Source organism: Electrona antarctica, assembly GCF_951216825.1.
Source record: "Electrona antarctica genome assembly, chromosome: 18".
Lineage (NCBI taxonomy): Eukaryota > Metazoa > Chordata > Actinopteri > Myctophiformes > Myctophidae > Electrona > Electrona antarctica.
Genome location: NC_136799.1, coordinates 22,972,230 through 22,987,356, shown reverse-complemented (window position 1 = coordinate 22,987,356; position 15,127 = coordinate 22,972,230). Strand labels below are relative to the sequence as shown.

Sequence of the window (15,127 nt, the reverse complement as noted above, 5' to 3'; positions counted from 1 at the left end):
AAATAGCAGACCTACAAGCTCGTAGCAGCTAAATTATAACATAATGTTTAAAACACCAAAAGGGGTTCCCGCCCAAAATGGGTTAACTGTCCTTTTGCGCAGATCACGCAAACCTCAGCAAAAAGAAAAGGACAATATCGATGGCCTCCAACTGTAACTATTATTTCATCTTTGTGGAGTGTGGACACTGTGGGTGAGGATCGCCACACAACAGCAGTGTGAAACAAGTCTAAAAATCTATTTTTCCTCTCCTCACGGTTATATATTTTGTCATTGCACTACCCACATGCCACCCCCATTCCACACACAGCATTTGTACTCCCTTCACCTGTCTTTCACCTCCTTCCAAAGTCACTTTATATCACTATCCTGTTTCTAGGTAGTATTGTTTTAATATGCATGTTATTGTTTCTGGCCATGTTCATAGCATGTGTACAGTGTAAAAAGAAAAACTATAAACTTGGATATAATGAAGGAGGATAGCGTTTTGCTGTATGGGAACTGGTCTTCTGTATACAGCAGATGATACTACTATATGAGAGCTGTGTTCTGCCATGGTCTCAGACAAAAATAAGCTGACTCGTTGACTCTAGATCTAGCACTTTTTTGGAAGGGTTGCCTTGGCCAACTGCCACCTTACCTCTGCCAAAGGATGAATAAGAGCGAAATTAAGTTTTTGATTCAAACCCATTCTCCTCACTGTTGAAGGCTGAATGTGCCAAAGCACTGATCCCCCCCTGTGTTTACTGACACATTGGTAACCCTCAATGAGCAAGGAGTATATTGTATCAACACCAACTGGTACGTAGTTGACCGGGGTTATGTTCTTTACTTTTCCCTCGTCATCAATCTCTTGGCTGAAAATGTACACATTGTGGGCTTATCCACCCCCGCCCCCCCAGAATGGGATGCTAGGGTTCAAGTGGTTACATTTTATACAAAATGTTTATTACTACTAGTACATATTTAGTACGCCTACACACAGATCAAAACAGTACTTCATTAATCTATGAATATTTAAAATATGGTGTGTGTGCAAACCTTTTTGCCTGCCTGGGCAAAAATGTCCTGCCGTTTAATTTCTGGACTACTGTATTGTTGTAATGCCAAACATGACGACACAGAGGCTGGCCTGACTCCTCATACTCCTTGCTAAATGTCACACTACATCAGCTGTGCGTTTCTCAGGAAAGTGAGCACTTGAACATTAGGCTGGACCCAGTAGTTTTTCCAGTAACTGATGTTTTTATACTTCAGTAGCTCAGTGATATAAACCATGTTGAACAATGTAGACGTGTGGTGGCTAAAAAGAAGTTTAAGAAATGATGAATGTGATTATAGCTGTGGTGAAATGAGATGCACTTGTATTTATGCCGTTTATTTATTTTGTTTGTACTACTGTGTGATCCCATGTCTGTATCACTGCACTTGGTGGGGATCTTAATCTAGGAGGATTGTCCTCCCTTGCAATCAGTCTGAAGTCTGAAGTTAAGCAAAGAATATGAAGTAAAATGTTCCAGCTTTGTTTGTGAAATCATCCTTGTTCAGAATGTAACTTCCTTTTGTGAGTGTGTGAGAGCAAGCAACAGTTATGTATGCAACTACGGATCTATTATGGGTGACCATCAGAGGCAGTGTTTCTAGCACTGGATGCTTCCATCTCGTGCATGGGCTGGTTGACAAAGACAAAGTCACCACGGCCAGTATAAAAACCTAATGTCTGTTTACAAAAAACTAATTTTTGCTAGCCTTCAGAGTGACAGTATTCTGGCAGTCATCCAGAATTCATAGTTGCATCCATAACTCTCGGTCTATATTAGTTTAAAATGTATTTTATTTTGTATTCAAAGCTGTAATAAGACAAATGTTTAACTTATACATCCTAATTCGAATCTGCAAGGACATTGGAAGCTACTGGGAATGATGTGGCCCATCACAGCTTATATACCACTGGACCACTGTATTTTTTTTAAAGCCATGTGAAAGGGACCATGCCTTCAATTATGGCATGTTTTCCACCTGTTTCTCACAGATCTCTTGATTATATTTCTGTTTTGAGAAAACTTTTTAAAATCTGTATAGATGCTCATTCGGTACCTCTCAAAAGTTATCTGACAAATCCTCTGGGGGGCAGTATTCTCAGATCAATGTTTTTTTTCACTTTCTTTTCCAATTTGGTCATTATGCTAATTCCAAATCCCCCGTAGTCTGTCACTGCTGACCCCTACTGGTTGGTCTTGGAGAGGGTGAAAAGATAGCCTCATGGACCCAGGCGTTTTAATGTAGAGACAACCACAGCCTTCCTGCAATACACCGGATGTTGCTAGCTGCTTCTTTTCACCTGACAGTGAGGAGTTTCATTGGGAGGGCATAACCCATTCAGAGGAATACGTTCTCAGTTCCACTCCCTGCTGAACAGGCACCCCGACAAACCTGTAGTGACAGAGATTGCCATCCCCGCCCGGGTTCCCATTGAAAACACGACCAACTGTGTTCATTGGAGTGCCCGGCCCAAGCCGAATGCACTGTGGAAGATTCAAACCCCAGTCCCTCCACGGTGGTGGGGAGGAAATGTATCCTTGCGCCACCCGGTGACCCGGACATCCTTTCTTTTAGTTCAGCTCAGTTTCCCCATTTTTATGCATGGGACTGTTATTTTTCAGCATCATCATAAGCACCAATGCCTTGTCTAAAAGGGATACGCCTCACAGCTCTACTGTCATCAGCACGAAATGCCACCAATCATAAATAGAGACAATTGTTTTGTACTGTACATTGAGGATTAACCACCAGAAAAGTTCACTTTGACTGTACGGACTGATGTAAATCAGACTTTTTCCACATCCTCTTCTGTGGTAAAAACTACTACTTCAATATATATTAAGAAATCAATGATTTTACACATGCCACATGTTTTAATTGTGACAAATGAGAGGAAACCACAATTTGATTTCATTAATGGTTTATAGTGCTGTGGAATAAATTGTTCATTATGATAAATCAGATGTCCAGTTTTTTTCTTCATAACATGAAAGTGCTACTATAATCCTTTGCCATTACCACAATACTTTGGCCACTAAAGTATATCAATTAGGCCTATGTAAACTGTAACTACTGCTATACGACTGATTTACAATTCATACTTGTTTTTATTTTACGTGTAAGTACAGTGCAAGTTCAAATTCTAAATCAGTGATTGCATAAACTTCCAAATTTTCAGCTAGTTAAAAACATTCTGAATTCAATCATATACTGTACCCCCCCCCCCCCCCCCCCCCCCCCCAGAAATGTTAGGAAATATGACAGAATCTCTTCATAGTGTGGGTGCTTCAATCACATCTTAATGATCTGCTTGCCAATGTTTCCACCTTTCATCATGGAGCAAAACGCCTCTGCAAAAGAACAAGAGAATATTTCTGTATTGATTTGAATTAAATTAATTTCCAAAAGTTACCGCTTTGAAAATAGTCACTTGATGTACAGTAAAGGAAGAAAATTGACTGCATATCTTTTTTTCGTACGAGTGAATACACCAAAATAATAATTTCAACAGTAATGTTACAGATATTCTGCTGGGTGATCATAAGGTAATAAATGATCACACATTACCTCCTGTATTCTCAATGCCATCCACCACTGTTTCCAAGACCTGATAAATGCAGACAATTATTAATGTTGGGCAAGTCCGCATGCACACACACACACACAGACACAGACACACACTCGCACACACACACACACACACACACACACACACACACACACACACACACACACACACACACACACACACACACAGCCCTCACCTTCAATTGTCCAGATTTAACCCAGTGGCTGAGCTGAATGAGGGCAGCCTGAATTTGATCCATGTAGTTCAACACCATGAATCGCTCCCTAGTGATATTCCTGCTCTGTAGAACTTCCTGTGTCTCCTTGCTCAGAGGCGGAGGGTAAGGTACATCCTTGTTGTATTGAGATATCTGACCGCACAGGACCACATGACCACCAACATTCATCTGTAGGTGGAGGGGAAGTGGGGAAAGATGAGTGTCCAGCACTTCTACACAACTGACTGACGTGCAGATGCATGAGGAATATGCAGTTCAGTGAAATCTTCCAACTCCCATATGTCATCTATTTCCTGCAGTAAAAGCTATACTTGAAATGATTATTATAAGGAAGTTCTTGGATCAGGGCTCTGATCCAAGTAGGTGTAGTGTGTCCATAACTGTACCTGTGCTATTATAGTATCACTAATGGGGCCTCCCACATTGTCAAAGTAAACATCTATCCCGTCAGGGCAGCACGTCCTGAGCCTGGTGGAAATGTCTTCCTGACGATAGTTGACTGCTGCAGAGAAACCCAGATCCTCTACGAGAACTTTACATTTCTCATTGGAACCACAGATCCCCACCACCCTCGCACAGCCATCCAGACGCCCTATCTTGAAAAGAGAAGGATGAGATTTTTTTTTATATTATTAGGGTTTCACTTCAATTTCAAGATAATTTCTTGTCACATGCACATTGAGGCACCAGATATCTCAACTAAGTTATATATATATTTTTTTAAAGATATTTTTGGGGCTTTTTGCCTTTATTGATAGATTAACAGTAGTTTGACAGGAAAGGTGGAAAGAGATGGGGAGGAAGACGCAGCAAAGGTTGTCAGGATCGGGACTTACCAGCCTAGGTGCCTGGACCACTCGGCTGGCCCAGGCCTCCAAAGGTTATCTTGCACTAGGATTAACTCTATTCAATTGACATTTTAATGATTTTCCCAGCCCTGAATCGCTAGCCACACGCATTATAAAAATTCTGTTCTGTGCGATGTATAATGAAGTGAAACGAAATGAAAATTTAGGCGGAGTGTCAGGCTAGGCCCATATTTTGTGTTAACACTTGATGTTAGGTGAAAATGGCTTGCTAGTATTGTCCACGGTCCTATTAAATAATATAGATATGCTTAGTATTGCCAAGTAAATGCTTACAAGGACTCAGGAGGACTGTTAATAATGCTGCCAAAGCAATTTATGGGGGGGAGAGGGATAAATATAGAAATCTCCCCAAATCATGAGAAGTTCATAGTAAATAGTACATTAAAATAAAAATACAAATGCCTGGTTCTCTTTCCAAATTATTGCAGGTCTCTCAAGTTTCTATGGAAACTTGTAACAAAGTTGGAACGCAGATGCTCTTTACTCAATATTGTAAAAACAAAGTACATTCTTTTAAGTAAATGGTTTATTAACATTAGTAACATTCAGAAGACATTTGGCCTGGGTACAGTAAGAAAGATGTCACATTTTAGATTAAAACCCTGCATGTGTAAAGCATATGTGTATTAAATAAAAAATCACACCCGTGTGAACTGAGTGGTGTAAGGTTTTATATAGCCTGTCTGACGTAATGAAATCATGTCTGACGTAATGAAATCACACCCGGGTGAACAGGGTTTTTTTTCTGTGCAGAAAAAATGAGCATGGTTGCTATGTTCACCCTGTTCACCCGGGTGTGATTTCATGATGAACATGAACAGGGTGAACATAGCAACCATGCTCATTTTTTCTGCACAAAAAAGCCAGTTGTAGGAGTGGTTTACACCACTCAAAAAGTAACATGGGAAGAGAAAACAAGAAAAATCGTGATAATAAAAATATGCAGAAATGATACACCGCATGATCAACACTTGCAATCGAGTGCGCAGTGTGAAGCTCTTCACATGATCTGGCCTGCTTCATACAGTAAAACAACTTCCACATTGACTACATCATGGATTTAGACCATGTGTGTACAAACTTTGTGTGCATAGTACAAGGCATCTCCAAAACTGGTGGTATGGTCTCTCTACTGTGTGAATTTTCTGGTGATTGTTAAGGTGCGTCTTCTCCCACACAGATCACATCCATAGGGTTTCTCTATTCACACCATAGGGTGTGCATTATCTGGTGACTAACTAAGTCTGCTTTTGTTTCTAACCCTGTCTCTAACCCTAACCCAACCTTAACCGCACGCCGTAGCCACGTAGTCGGAATAGCAGTGTGTCGGAATGCCACTCTGTTCCCCTCAATTCTCCATACATTGTCAATGGCATTTAATGTTAGGACCTTAGGACAAAAATCTACACTATAGCAAAATATAATTTAAAATAAAATATATGCCCCTCAAAAACCAATTGGTTTAAAGAACAGCGGTTCAACAGTTAAGGCACAATCTGTAATAAAAGATCACACTCGTGTGAAGTGAGGGGCGCTATTATCATTGTACATCATCATGACGCAACACGCAACACACACACTGGACTTTCTACGGAAGTGTTTTCCACACTGGTCACAGCTGCGCTGTTTGGGTTTGGTCAAGCTTCTTTGTTCGTTGACTGCTGGTAGGACGGGGAAGCTAGAAGGAATATCCAACACTGGATTGGAAACAAGACAAAAGGAAGATAGTTGAGAAGTTGAACGATTAAATCATTTAGGAATGAACACTTCTAGGAATGAACATTTTAAATGTTCATTCAATGTATGGCCAGACTCATTTAAAACTACCTACCTACAAGATAACCTCAAGATAAACACAATACAATAAAAACAGATATTGAAAGACTGACGACTAAAGGTGATATAAATCTAACCTACAACAAAGCTAAAGGATAAAATATAATAAAACCAAATAAACACAAACTATAACTTACAGATATCTTGATGGTCTCTGGGTTCCAGGTGGTCAGCTGAACTGTTCCTGGTGGGATTGAGAGAGTTCATCTTCAGCAGAAGTCTGGAGTCCACAGTCAGTTCTGTTTGAAATGATTGATATCCTGGAGGAGTTGTGGAGAACTGACAACTACACGCTCTTCTTATACTAGAGAGCCTGAGGTGGAACCACTAGAACTGCTTGGGATTGGCCGAGGAGGAGAACAATAGAACAATCACAGCTGCTCCATCTTTTGTAAACATTCAGCATCATTATATGAACAGAAGATGGTTCTGATCATTATCTGTCCTTGATTTGAAGAGGGAGCTGATTTTGGATTGTCACAAATAAGACATGGCTTTACTGCAAACACTGAAGTCCTTGGTCAATGAGCGACTGTCTGCAGCCGCTGAAGAATTATTCTCGACCTTTGGAAGCATTCTGACAGAGTACGAGGACGAAGCTTTCCATTTGAAGGAGGAAATTTACCACAAGCGCAGACTCCTGGATAAGATTTTAAAACCATACATCAAATTACACAGAGCCGGTTTGTGGACTTTAATTTGTTCATTTTGGTTAAGTTGATTTAGTACTGAGAGCCTAGAGTGTACTACCTATGAGGGAGTTCTAACTTCTATGTGGAGATTAGTTCTGGTTAATTATGTTGGTTAGTCTCCTTATTTGTTCCATTTTGAATGGTAGAGTATAGGCTATATTGTATGCCAAATTGCCAATACTTACTGTCTAATTGTATCTTTTGCCCAGACATTCCACACCTCCCTGTGTGTAGAGACGTGGTTTCGCCTGAGCAGCAGGAGAGGACCTCCACCAAAAAAGGCAGACTTCCACCAAAAAAGAGGAACCTGACTTATCTTATCCCTGGCCCTGAGTGGTTACATGAAGACTCGACAGTTAAAAGGAAAAAAACTAAAATTGGTCTGCTAAGAAATGGTAACCACAAAAGTCCAGCCAGTTGGAAAAACAGTTGGAAAAACACACGTTGGAGTGACCAATACCTGTGCATTTGATTCATTTTGCCAGTGTCTCAGTTGTGCATTCTGTGACAGTCCGACTTTTTGCAATTATGTCAACGGAGAAGTTCACAGGAATGAAATGTTTCATTTAGTTAGGACAATTGCAACAAAGGGAGTGGAACAGGATGCATATGCACAGAGGGCCAAAATGCTGTGCAACATTTTTGATTCTGAGAAACTCAAGTACGGTGCTCAGCACGTATCCGCAGAATGCCACGTGTATACCATCATCAGTGAAACAATGATTTTCTATAGCCTGTCTGACGTAATGAAATCATGTCTGACGTAATGAAATCACACCCGGGTGAACAGGGTTTTTTTTCTGTGCAGAAAAAATGAGCATGGTTGCTATGTTCACCCTGTTCACCCGGGTGTGATTTCATGATGAACATGAACAGGGTGAACATAGCAACCATGCTCATTCTTTCTGCACAAAAAAGCCAGTTGTAGGAGTGGTTTACACCACTCAAAAAAGTGTTATATTCACTTGTATACTGTATATAAAATGCATTATTATTGTACACTTTGGATTTACCTGCCCAGCTATGGACCCACAAGCCCCAGCTGCTCCGCTCACCACCAGGGTCTGATTAGCCCCTTTGACCACATGACCCTTCTCTCTCATGCCCAGAAATGCAGTGAGGCCTGTCATGCCAACTGCACCCAACAAGTGGGACAAATGTCCGTCAACGAGCTGGGGATCAACCTGTGGTAGAAAGATTATGACAGTTTGAGTGCACGGCAAAAACTTGAGTGTTAATTTAACCTGATGCCGTTTCTAATGTCTTCTAAATCCCAACAATTTTCTGTTTTCAGTGGTTCTCAAAACATTTTCATGTCTCAAAATATGTTGTTCCAGGGACCCCCAGAAGCAAAGATTTGAACAAAAGAAAATCACACCCGTGTGAGGGGCGCTCTTGTCATCATACATCATCATACCTCATCACATTCCAGCCAATCGCAATTTGTGTCTTCACTTTTCTATCCTCACTTTTTCAGGGGCGCTAGCCCCTCCTATATTCAGCTATAGTGTAGATTTTTGTCCTAACACAAACTTTAAATGCCATTGACAATGAATGGAGAATTTACGTCATATGTAGACGAGCAAATCAGCTATTTTTGTTCTACACAAATTTTAAATTCCCATTGACAATGAATGGAGAATTTAGATCATGTGGATGGCTATTTCGGTCTTACACAAATAACAATTTAGCAATAGACAGTGGTCCGGGCGCATGCCACATATAGGCTTTGGCCTGACAGCGCGTCGCTGTTCGAGTCCTGTTCATGATGATCTTTGCTGCATGTCTCTCTCTCCCTCTTTCCTGTCAGTCTTCAGTTGACACTATCAATAAAGGCAGAAAAGCCAAAAACAAATCTTTACAAATAGACATGTTACGTCATGATGACAAATTCTCTGACACAAACATTGAAATGTATCAGGACACTGTCTACGATGATAAGAGCACCCCTCACTTCACACGGGTGTGATTTTTATCCTCAATATGTACTTTGCTCAGCCAATCAAATCATCGCTATGGGGTGATCAGCCAAATCATCGCTATGATTCACACAAACACACAAAGCTGCGATGTTTTCTTGAAGAATTACACAGAAATGTGGAACGCCCTACCAACAGTCATTAAGACATGTGAATCCCTTGACTCCTTCAAAACCGCTCTCAAAGGGCACCTACGGACGGCTGCAATTCGAAACGGGCCCCCGTAAAATCTGAATCCCCCCCCACCGCCCCCCCCCCTTCTTTTCCCCCTCACTGTATATGTTTCTTTTCCCTTTTTACCTCCTTTATGATAAATTCCTGTTCTGTTCTTTGACTATATAGTAGTGTCTATCTGTACGTCTCTAAATGTTTTGATGAATTGAACATGGTGGACACTCTTGTAAACAAGTGTAATGCTTAATTGGGTCGTCCACTCACAGTTAACAGTCTTTGTATTGAGTTTGTGCTTGAAATGTACTGTAATTCTGCAAACTGTTAATAAATATTTCAATCAATCAATCAAATTGATCTGTAAATTTGGGGTATGGGTATGGAACACATCCAGAGTATTACATAGCGGCAGACCGGCAGAGCAACATGGTATAACCTAGATCTAACAACAACCAAGCACTGTATACATACACTAATATTACCTTCTGTAAAAGACTTGCTTTTATAACATTATGGGTCTGGAAAGGCCAGTTAAACGAAGTCACTGTATCTCCCTCAGAAAAGGTGTCGCAGCAACTGGACTCCACAACCCCAACACCTCCACCATCAACACACTCAGACAGGGCCCAAGGTGTCAGGTATTCAGCACCTGTGTCCTCATTCATACGACATCTCTAGAATCACACAATACAAATGGTGTCATAGAATGGTTTAGCTTCAGGGATGCAACACTTATAATCAAATTTTAATCAAGTGATCTTGAAGATCAGCTACTTTCACTATTTCTGTGCGACACTGTTGTGACAAACAACAGCTCTAACTGCTTCTGGTGTGAAGAAAATCAGTTGCAGAACAATTAAAGGAGCACTACCCCCATTTTCAACCTTATCTTCATAATTGGTCCTAATGCCACAACTTCCGTCTACTCACGTGTCAGTGGTGGGTTGTGGACAGTCGAGTTCAGAACCTGCCTACCAATGACATCATCAAGGGGGAATCCAAGCTAAAATAAACTACAGCATTTATTTTCCTAGAAAGTTAGAATGCTGAAATATAAGCCATTGTATTTGCATTAATACAAAAATATGAGAAATATGAGAAAAATAAGAGGGCTAATGAAAGTTGTGTGAAAGGTGTGTGCGATATGAAGAGATTACCATAATGACAGTAATACTTAATCATATTCAAGGGCTTTTGGAGAGAACTTCAGTCACTTTAGAGCTTAGACTATAGACTAGAGCACTGCAGAGGGTGTGTGTGTGTGTGTGTGTGTGTGTGTGTGTGTGTGTGAGTGTGTGTGTGTGTGTGTGTTTCCAGCTGGTGCTCGTTGACGGTTGTTAATCTCAAGGCAATTATGTTTATGCACTGTCAAATAGGTCTACATTACATCTATTCTAAGGTAGTACCTGTATAGACATATTATCCTGCTCATTACTGTGCAGAAATATACATAAATCTTCGTGTTTGAGCACAAAGTGCATTTTGAGAACCCACAGATTGCATTTTGCAATGCATTTTGAGCCCCTTGTTGCAGGAAGGTTGTCGGTTAGATTCCCTGAACGGCTGCTATAGTGCCATTGAGCAAGGCACTGAACCCCAACTGCTCCAGTGGAGCTGCTTTAGTGGCCAATAGTATAGGACTGTGGTTGTACTGGGCAGCTCCCAGGTTTTAATATAATGTGTAATGTCTGTCTGTGTCTTTCTATGTGTTGCTGGAAATTAGCACTTGCGCTCAGCTACTACCCTCGGTAAATAAAGAACAAAAAAAGCACTGTGGCTTGTTTCCATTCAAATCTGTTCAGCCCTCAGAGACACAGGCAAAGTAGACAGAATGGTGCTATCTTTTAATGAGCATTATTGAGGACCTATAATATTTGAAGATTAGTGGTTGAAAATGGGTTAAGTGGTCCTTCAAGTGCTGGAGACAGCCATGCTTTGACTACGGATGACAATAATTGTAAATCCATTCATTTGTGTGACTGACTTGCAGGATTTCAACACTAATGGGGATTATTTATTAATATTGCTTATTGCTCCCAAACCTATGATTGTTTCATAAAAAATAATGCAGATGTAAAGTTACCAATGAACTTACCATGTAAGGGTCGACAGAGAGATAAAATGTTCGCACGAGGACCTCTCCCTGCTTCACGTCGCGTGATAGAGTAGCGTCCTCAAGGCGGAAATTGTCTGGAACTGGCACCCCATTTGTACCTTAATTAAGAGAAGGAGTTACATAACTCTATAAAAGTTGGCTACACAACAACCTGGTCTACTCTACATACATACCGCATGCATACATACATACCAGGTCGAGAGTTTAACACCACTCTTTGCACCTGCAACATATTCACATATGCAACGACCGACGCCTGAGAGAGTCCTTGAGAATCAATTCACCAAACTCTTAAGACAGGAGACACGGTACAGCCGTTATAAGCAAGCACAGTGCACACTGTAGCCAACTAGCTGCTAAAATACACAGCCGTATGTGTCCGTTGTGTTTACTACTGTTCACTACCATCACTGCCATCTATCGACTAAGGTGGCGCAAGGCCGCAAAGGTAGCATCGTGCAGGGGAAGAAATGGAACGCGGCCTCGCTCTGGCACTGTTGTTATGTCTGTCTGGCTCGCATGCATAATCGGCCAGTTTATCCAGAGCGCAGCGGATGAACTGATTCAACAACAGCTAACTGCACTCGAGCAGGCCGGGTGCTTTTGTAACAGATCGTTCCCTAACAACAATAGAGGATTATTATTTCGTTAATCGTTGCTTTTTTTTGGTCCCAGTGAAGTTTAGATTTTATGGACGTTTCTTAAAAGAAGTGGAACTGGGAAGTGAGTGACGCTTTGCTGAGGAAAAAAAGGGGGGGGGGGGGTAAAAGTTTCAGGGGGTTTCTTCTTCTGTCATCTAACGTTATAACACACAGCTGCAGCAGGCAGCAGAGGAAATGTTACAGCACAATGGGGATAATGGCGTGAAACAAGACAACAACATGTGTGCGTCGTATCATGCAGAGGACATCGCGTTATTACGATTACATGATGTAAGTACTGGAAATGCATGGTTTAATATATGTATGGTAAAGCTCGATACCTTATGTTGTTCATGTGCAATTATAATGTAACAGTTGTTTAGCTCAGTGTCGAGTCGACTACACACAAGCTAACCTAGCTTGTAGATCCGTTCTTTTTGGCAAGCGACAGCCTCGTGCAATATGGGTATATGGCCTTCATTGGCCTACATATCAAATCACCCATGTCTCCATCCTGCACAAATGCACGGGATCTTACAGTGTACTGTTAATATGTCCGCCAGGCCACCATGCATGCGCGGAATTGATATCCTAAGATTGGCCATTTATTTCTGGGCACAGGTAATGGCAGGAAAAGAGTCGCGCTTGTATAATGATGCAACGATAACGGACAGGGACACAATAATGGCAGGTCAGGTGTATTAATTTGACTCGACATGTAAATGTCTGTTATTTTAAGCAACCACGCCATCACCATGTTGTCAGGCACATGCCTGGTCATGCCCATAGCCATGCTGTCTGAAAAGGTAGGTAAGTAAGCGTGCATAAATAAAAAAACGTATTAAACTAGTTAGTTTATAATATATATATATATATAATTGTGTGTGTGTGTGTGTGTGTGTGTGTGTGTGTGTGTGTGTGTGTGAGAGAGAGAGAGAGGGGGAGAGAGAGAGAGAAATGTGCAGTAGACTTATTATTATGTTATGATCATTGTATGTACACTGTACATATAGGCCTCATATTAAACATAAGTTACATGACACAAAACCAGATTGAGGCGAAACCACTTAACCACATGCTGCAAATAGTCATTTCACAGCTATAGATGTAATGTGTGTGATTCCTCTTTAATAGAAACTGGAATGCTGTGGGCTGCATTTTAGAAAATGGAAATCAGTGTAGGCTACTCTAGGGCTATGTATCTGGATATTTAGCCCGCTGACAAAACAAAACTACACTTGTGTTTGTGTTCTCAACGGTTTGGAAACTCGTAACCACGCATGGGGCCAACAATGCGGGGTCCTCTCTGCCCCACTGACTGACTGTGTCGGAATTTCCCGCATGGACTGAGAGTGAGCTTGCTCCGTAAATTACAGCGGTTTGCATGCAAGGGGAAGACCATATATGGGCATGGAAGTGGGTGTGGCGAACAGGCTAGAGAGGGAGAGAGAGAGATGATCACAAGACGGGGAGAAATGTGTTGTTTCGCTACGAAGAGAAAAGGCCGCATTGCCAATGCGAGGCGAGCGAGTGTTTTCGTGCAATCGTAGTGCAATAATGTGCAACGAAGGCGGAGTGGCCTCCGCGATTCTGCAGATCGGCGCCTCGTTTTGGACCGGATAGCTCGCTGGTGTTCCGCAAACCCAGAGTCCACCCCTGCTTCTTGACTTGAAAAATAGTCGTGAGGTCAGCGTTGCATGAGTCAACCTTGGGGATGTATGCAGTCATCATCGGGGCTCAGTCTTGCACGGCCCTGTTGGCTGCTTGGAGGACCTGTAGTTGGTGGTGATCTGCGGCCAACAACGCTGTTTACACCAGCTATTATTATGACAGACACCGTAAGTACCCGAGCTGAAAACCTCATCGTTGCTGCTGGTTGTAGTGCAGTGTGATCGACAAGCATGTGATTATTTTGGCGACAGTTTGTTGACAAAGTTTGTTTACCTTCTCTCCCTTCCACGGACCCCCTCTGCACTTCACTTATTGTTCGACCACATCGTTGTATGTGCTTATTATCACTGGTATATACACTATAGGAATAAAGGGTATTTTCCGCACAGAGAGTGGATTATATTGGACGTGTGGCGTAACAGATGAGTAATAAGTGAGTCCATGCCATTATTGTATTCCAATACTTCAACTCGGGACTCATGCTACTGCTTCTAGGCGCATTGTTGCCTGGGTTGCAGTGGCATTAGTAACTGGATAATCCGTTTTCTGCAACAAAGGGCTTCTCGTAAATAGCGCTGAGTTAGCTGGCAACAGAGGAGGGGGTCCGGGAAAGGTCTATATAGTAGTAGGTGTTTTTCCCCTCTCTCTCTTTCTCCATTTGTCTGATAGCCCAATTCACACTTGTAGTCTACTAACTATAGTAACTACAAGATCATGTCTGTCTTGACTCTTGCATGTTCACTTTCGCCGCGACTTGGGGTGGCATGGGGTGGTTTAAATTGGGAAACGGTAATGGATTTACGCCTATTTAACGCGTCGCCTTGTTTATTGAGTTAAACCCATGATGCTTGTGTAATACTGTACCTGTGATGCGTCATGATCCCTCACCTCAGATAGAGTCAGTGTGCGGCTATTGTGCACTACACTGTCTGCATGCTCACCGAGCGTCTCATTTAAAATAACTGCTTCAACACAGCTCGTTGGTGCATGCATTCTGCAGAAAGATATTCCTTGTGCATTACAATTTTGGGATTTAGCATTATACACATATAGAAAATCTATATAATTGCTCCTCAGACTATGGCGAAGTAGGCCTTTACACAATGCATATATAGCACGTTATAAGCATGCATGACATAGCAGTTTGGATCACCACGTTTTTGTTGCCCTGGTCAGTCAGGTTCTTCAGTCTGTGTGCTGCCCCACAGCGGAGCCAGTGCAGGATCTGAACAGCTGCAGCTGTCTATTTTAAGGTGTGTGTGTGTGTGTGTGTGTGTGTGTGTGTGTGTGTGTGTGTGTTTGTG

The 15,127-nt window shown here is 41.8% G+C and overlaps 2 protein-coding genes across 6 annotated transcripts in view; one reads left to right on the top strand and one right to left on the bottom strand.

Moving 5' to 3' along the window:
• Nucleotides 1-184: 184 nt before the first annotated feature.
• Nucleotides 185-15,070, bottom strand: ptgr2 (prostaglandin reductase 2). 3 transcript variants are annotated; one of them, XM_079527670.1, is made up of 8 exons: nt 14,977-15,070; nt 11,491-11,609; nt 9,878-10,069; nt 8,259-8,429; nt 4,235-4,444; nt 3,807-4,016; nt 3,610-3,649; nt 188-3,392 (listed from the first exon to the last, which is right to left on the bottom strand). In XM_079527670.1, exons 2-8 carry the CDS (start codon nt 11,491-11,493, stop codon nt 3,334-3,336), a joined length of 885 nt encoding a protein of 294 aa, XP_079383796.1. In that variant the 5' UTR covers nt 11,494-11,609; nt 14,977-15,070; the 3' UTR covers nt 188-3,333. The 3 variants fall into 3 exon arrangements, with proteins under 3 accessions (XP_079383797.1, XP_079383796.1, XP_079383795.1); XM_079527669.1 differs by lacking the exon at nt 14,977-15,070 and adding an exon at nt 11,704-11,896; XM_079527671.1 differs by lacking the exons at nt 9,878-10,069; nt 14,977-15,070 and adding an exon at nt 11,704-11,901 and having other exon boundaries at nt 185-3,392.
• Nucleotides 12,083-15,127, top strand: part of mideasb (mitotic deacetylase associated SANT domain protein b) — a 28,408-nt gene continuing 25,363 nt past the window's right edge. Inside the window, exons 1-2 of one of the 3 annotated variants that reach the window (XM_079527664.1) lie at nt 13,199-13,990; nt 15,004-15,076. The gene's annotated coding sequence lies outside the window, so the exon portion shown is untranslated. Of the gene's footprint in view, nt 12,444-13,198; nt 13,991-15,003; nt 15,077-15,127 lie in introns of those variants that run through there. The other 2 variants (XM_079527663.1, XM_079527665.1) reach the window with 2 other exon arrangements.

What these genes read in the sequence shown, in the direction of transcription:
- ptgr2 (XM_079527669.1), bottom strand. Translation starts at nt 11,743, where the DNA reads ATGTTGCAGGTGCAAAGAGTGGTGTTAAACTCTCGACCTG. An exon ending in GTGGGTCCATAGCTGGGCAG is followed by an intron (nt 4,445 to 8,258) that starts GTAAATCCAAAG and finishes TCTCTTTTCAAG; the next exon opens with ATAGGGCGTCTGGATGGCTG. An exon ending in GTGATACTATAATAGCACAG is followed by an intron (nt 4,017 to 4,234) that starts GTACAGTTATGG and finishes CTCCACCTACAG; the next exon opens with ATGAATGTTGGTGGTCATGT.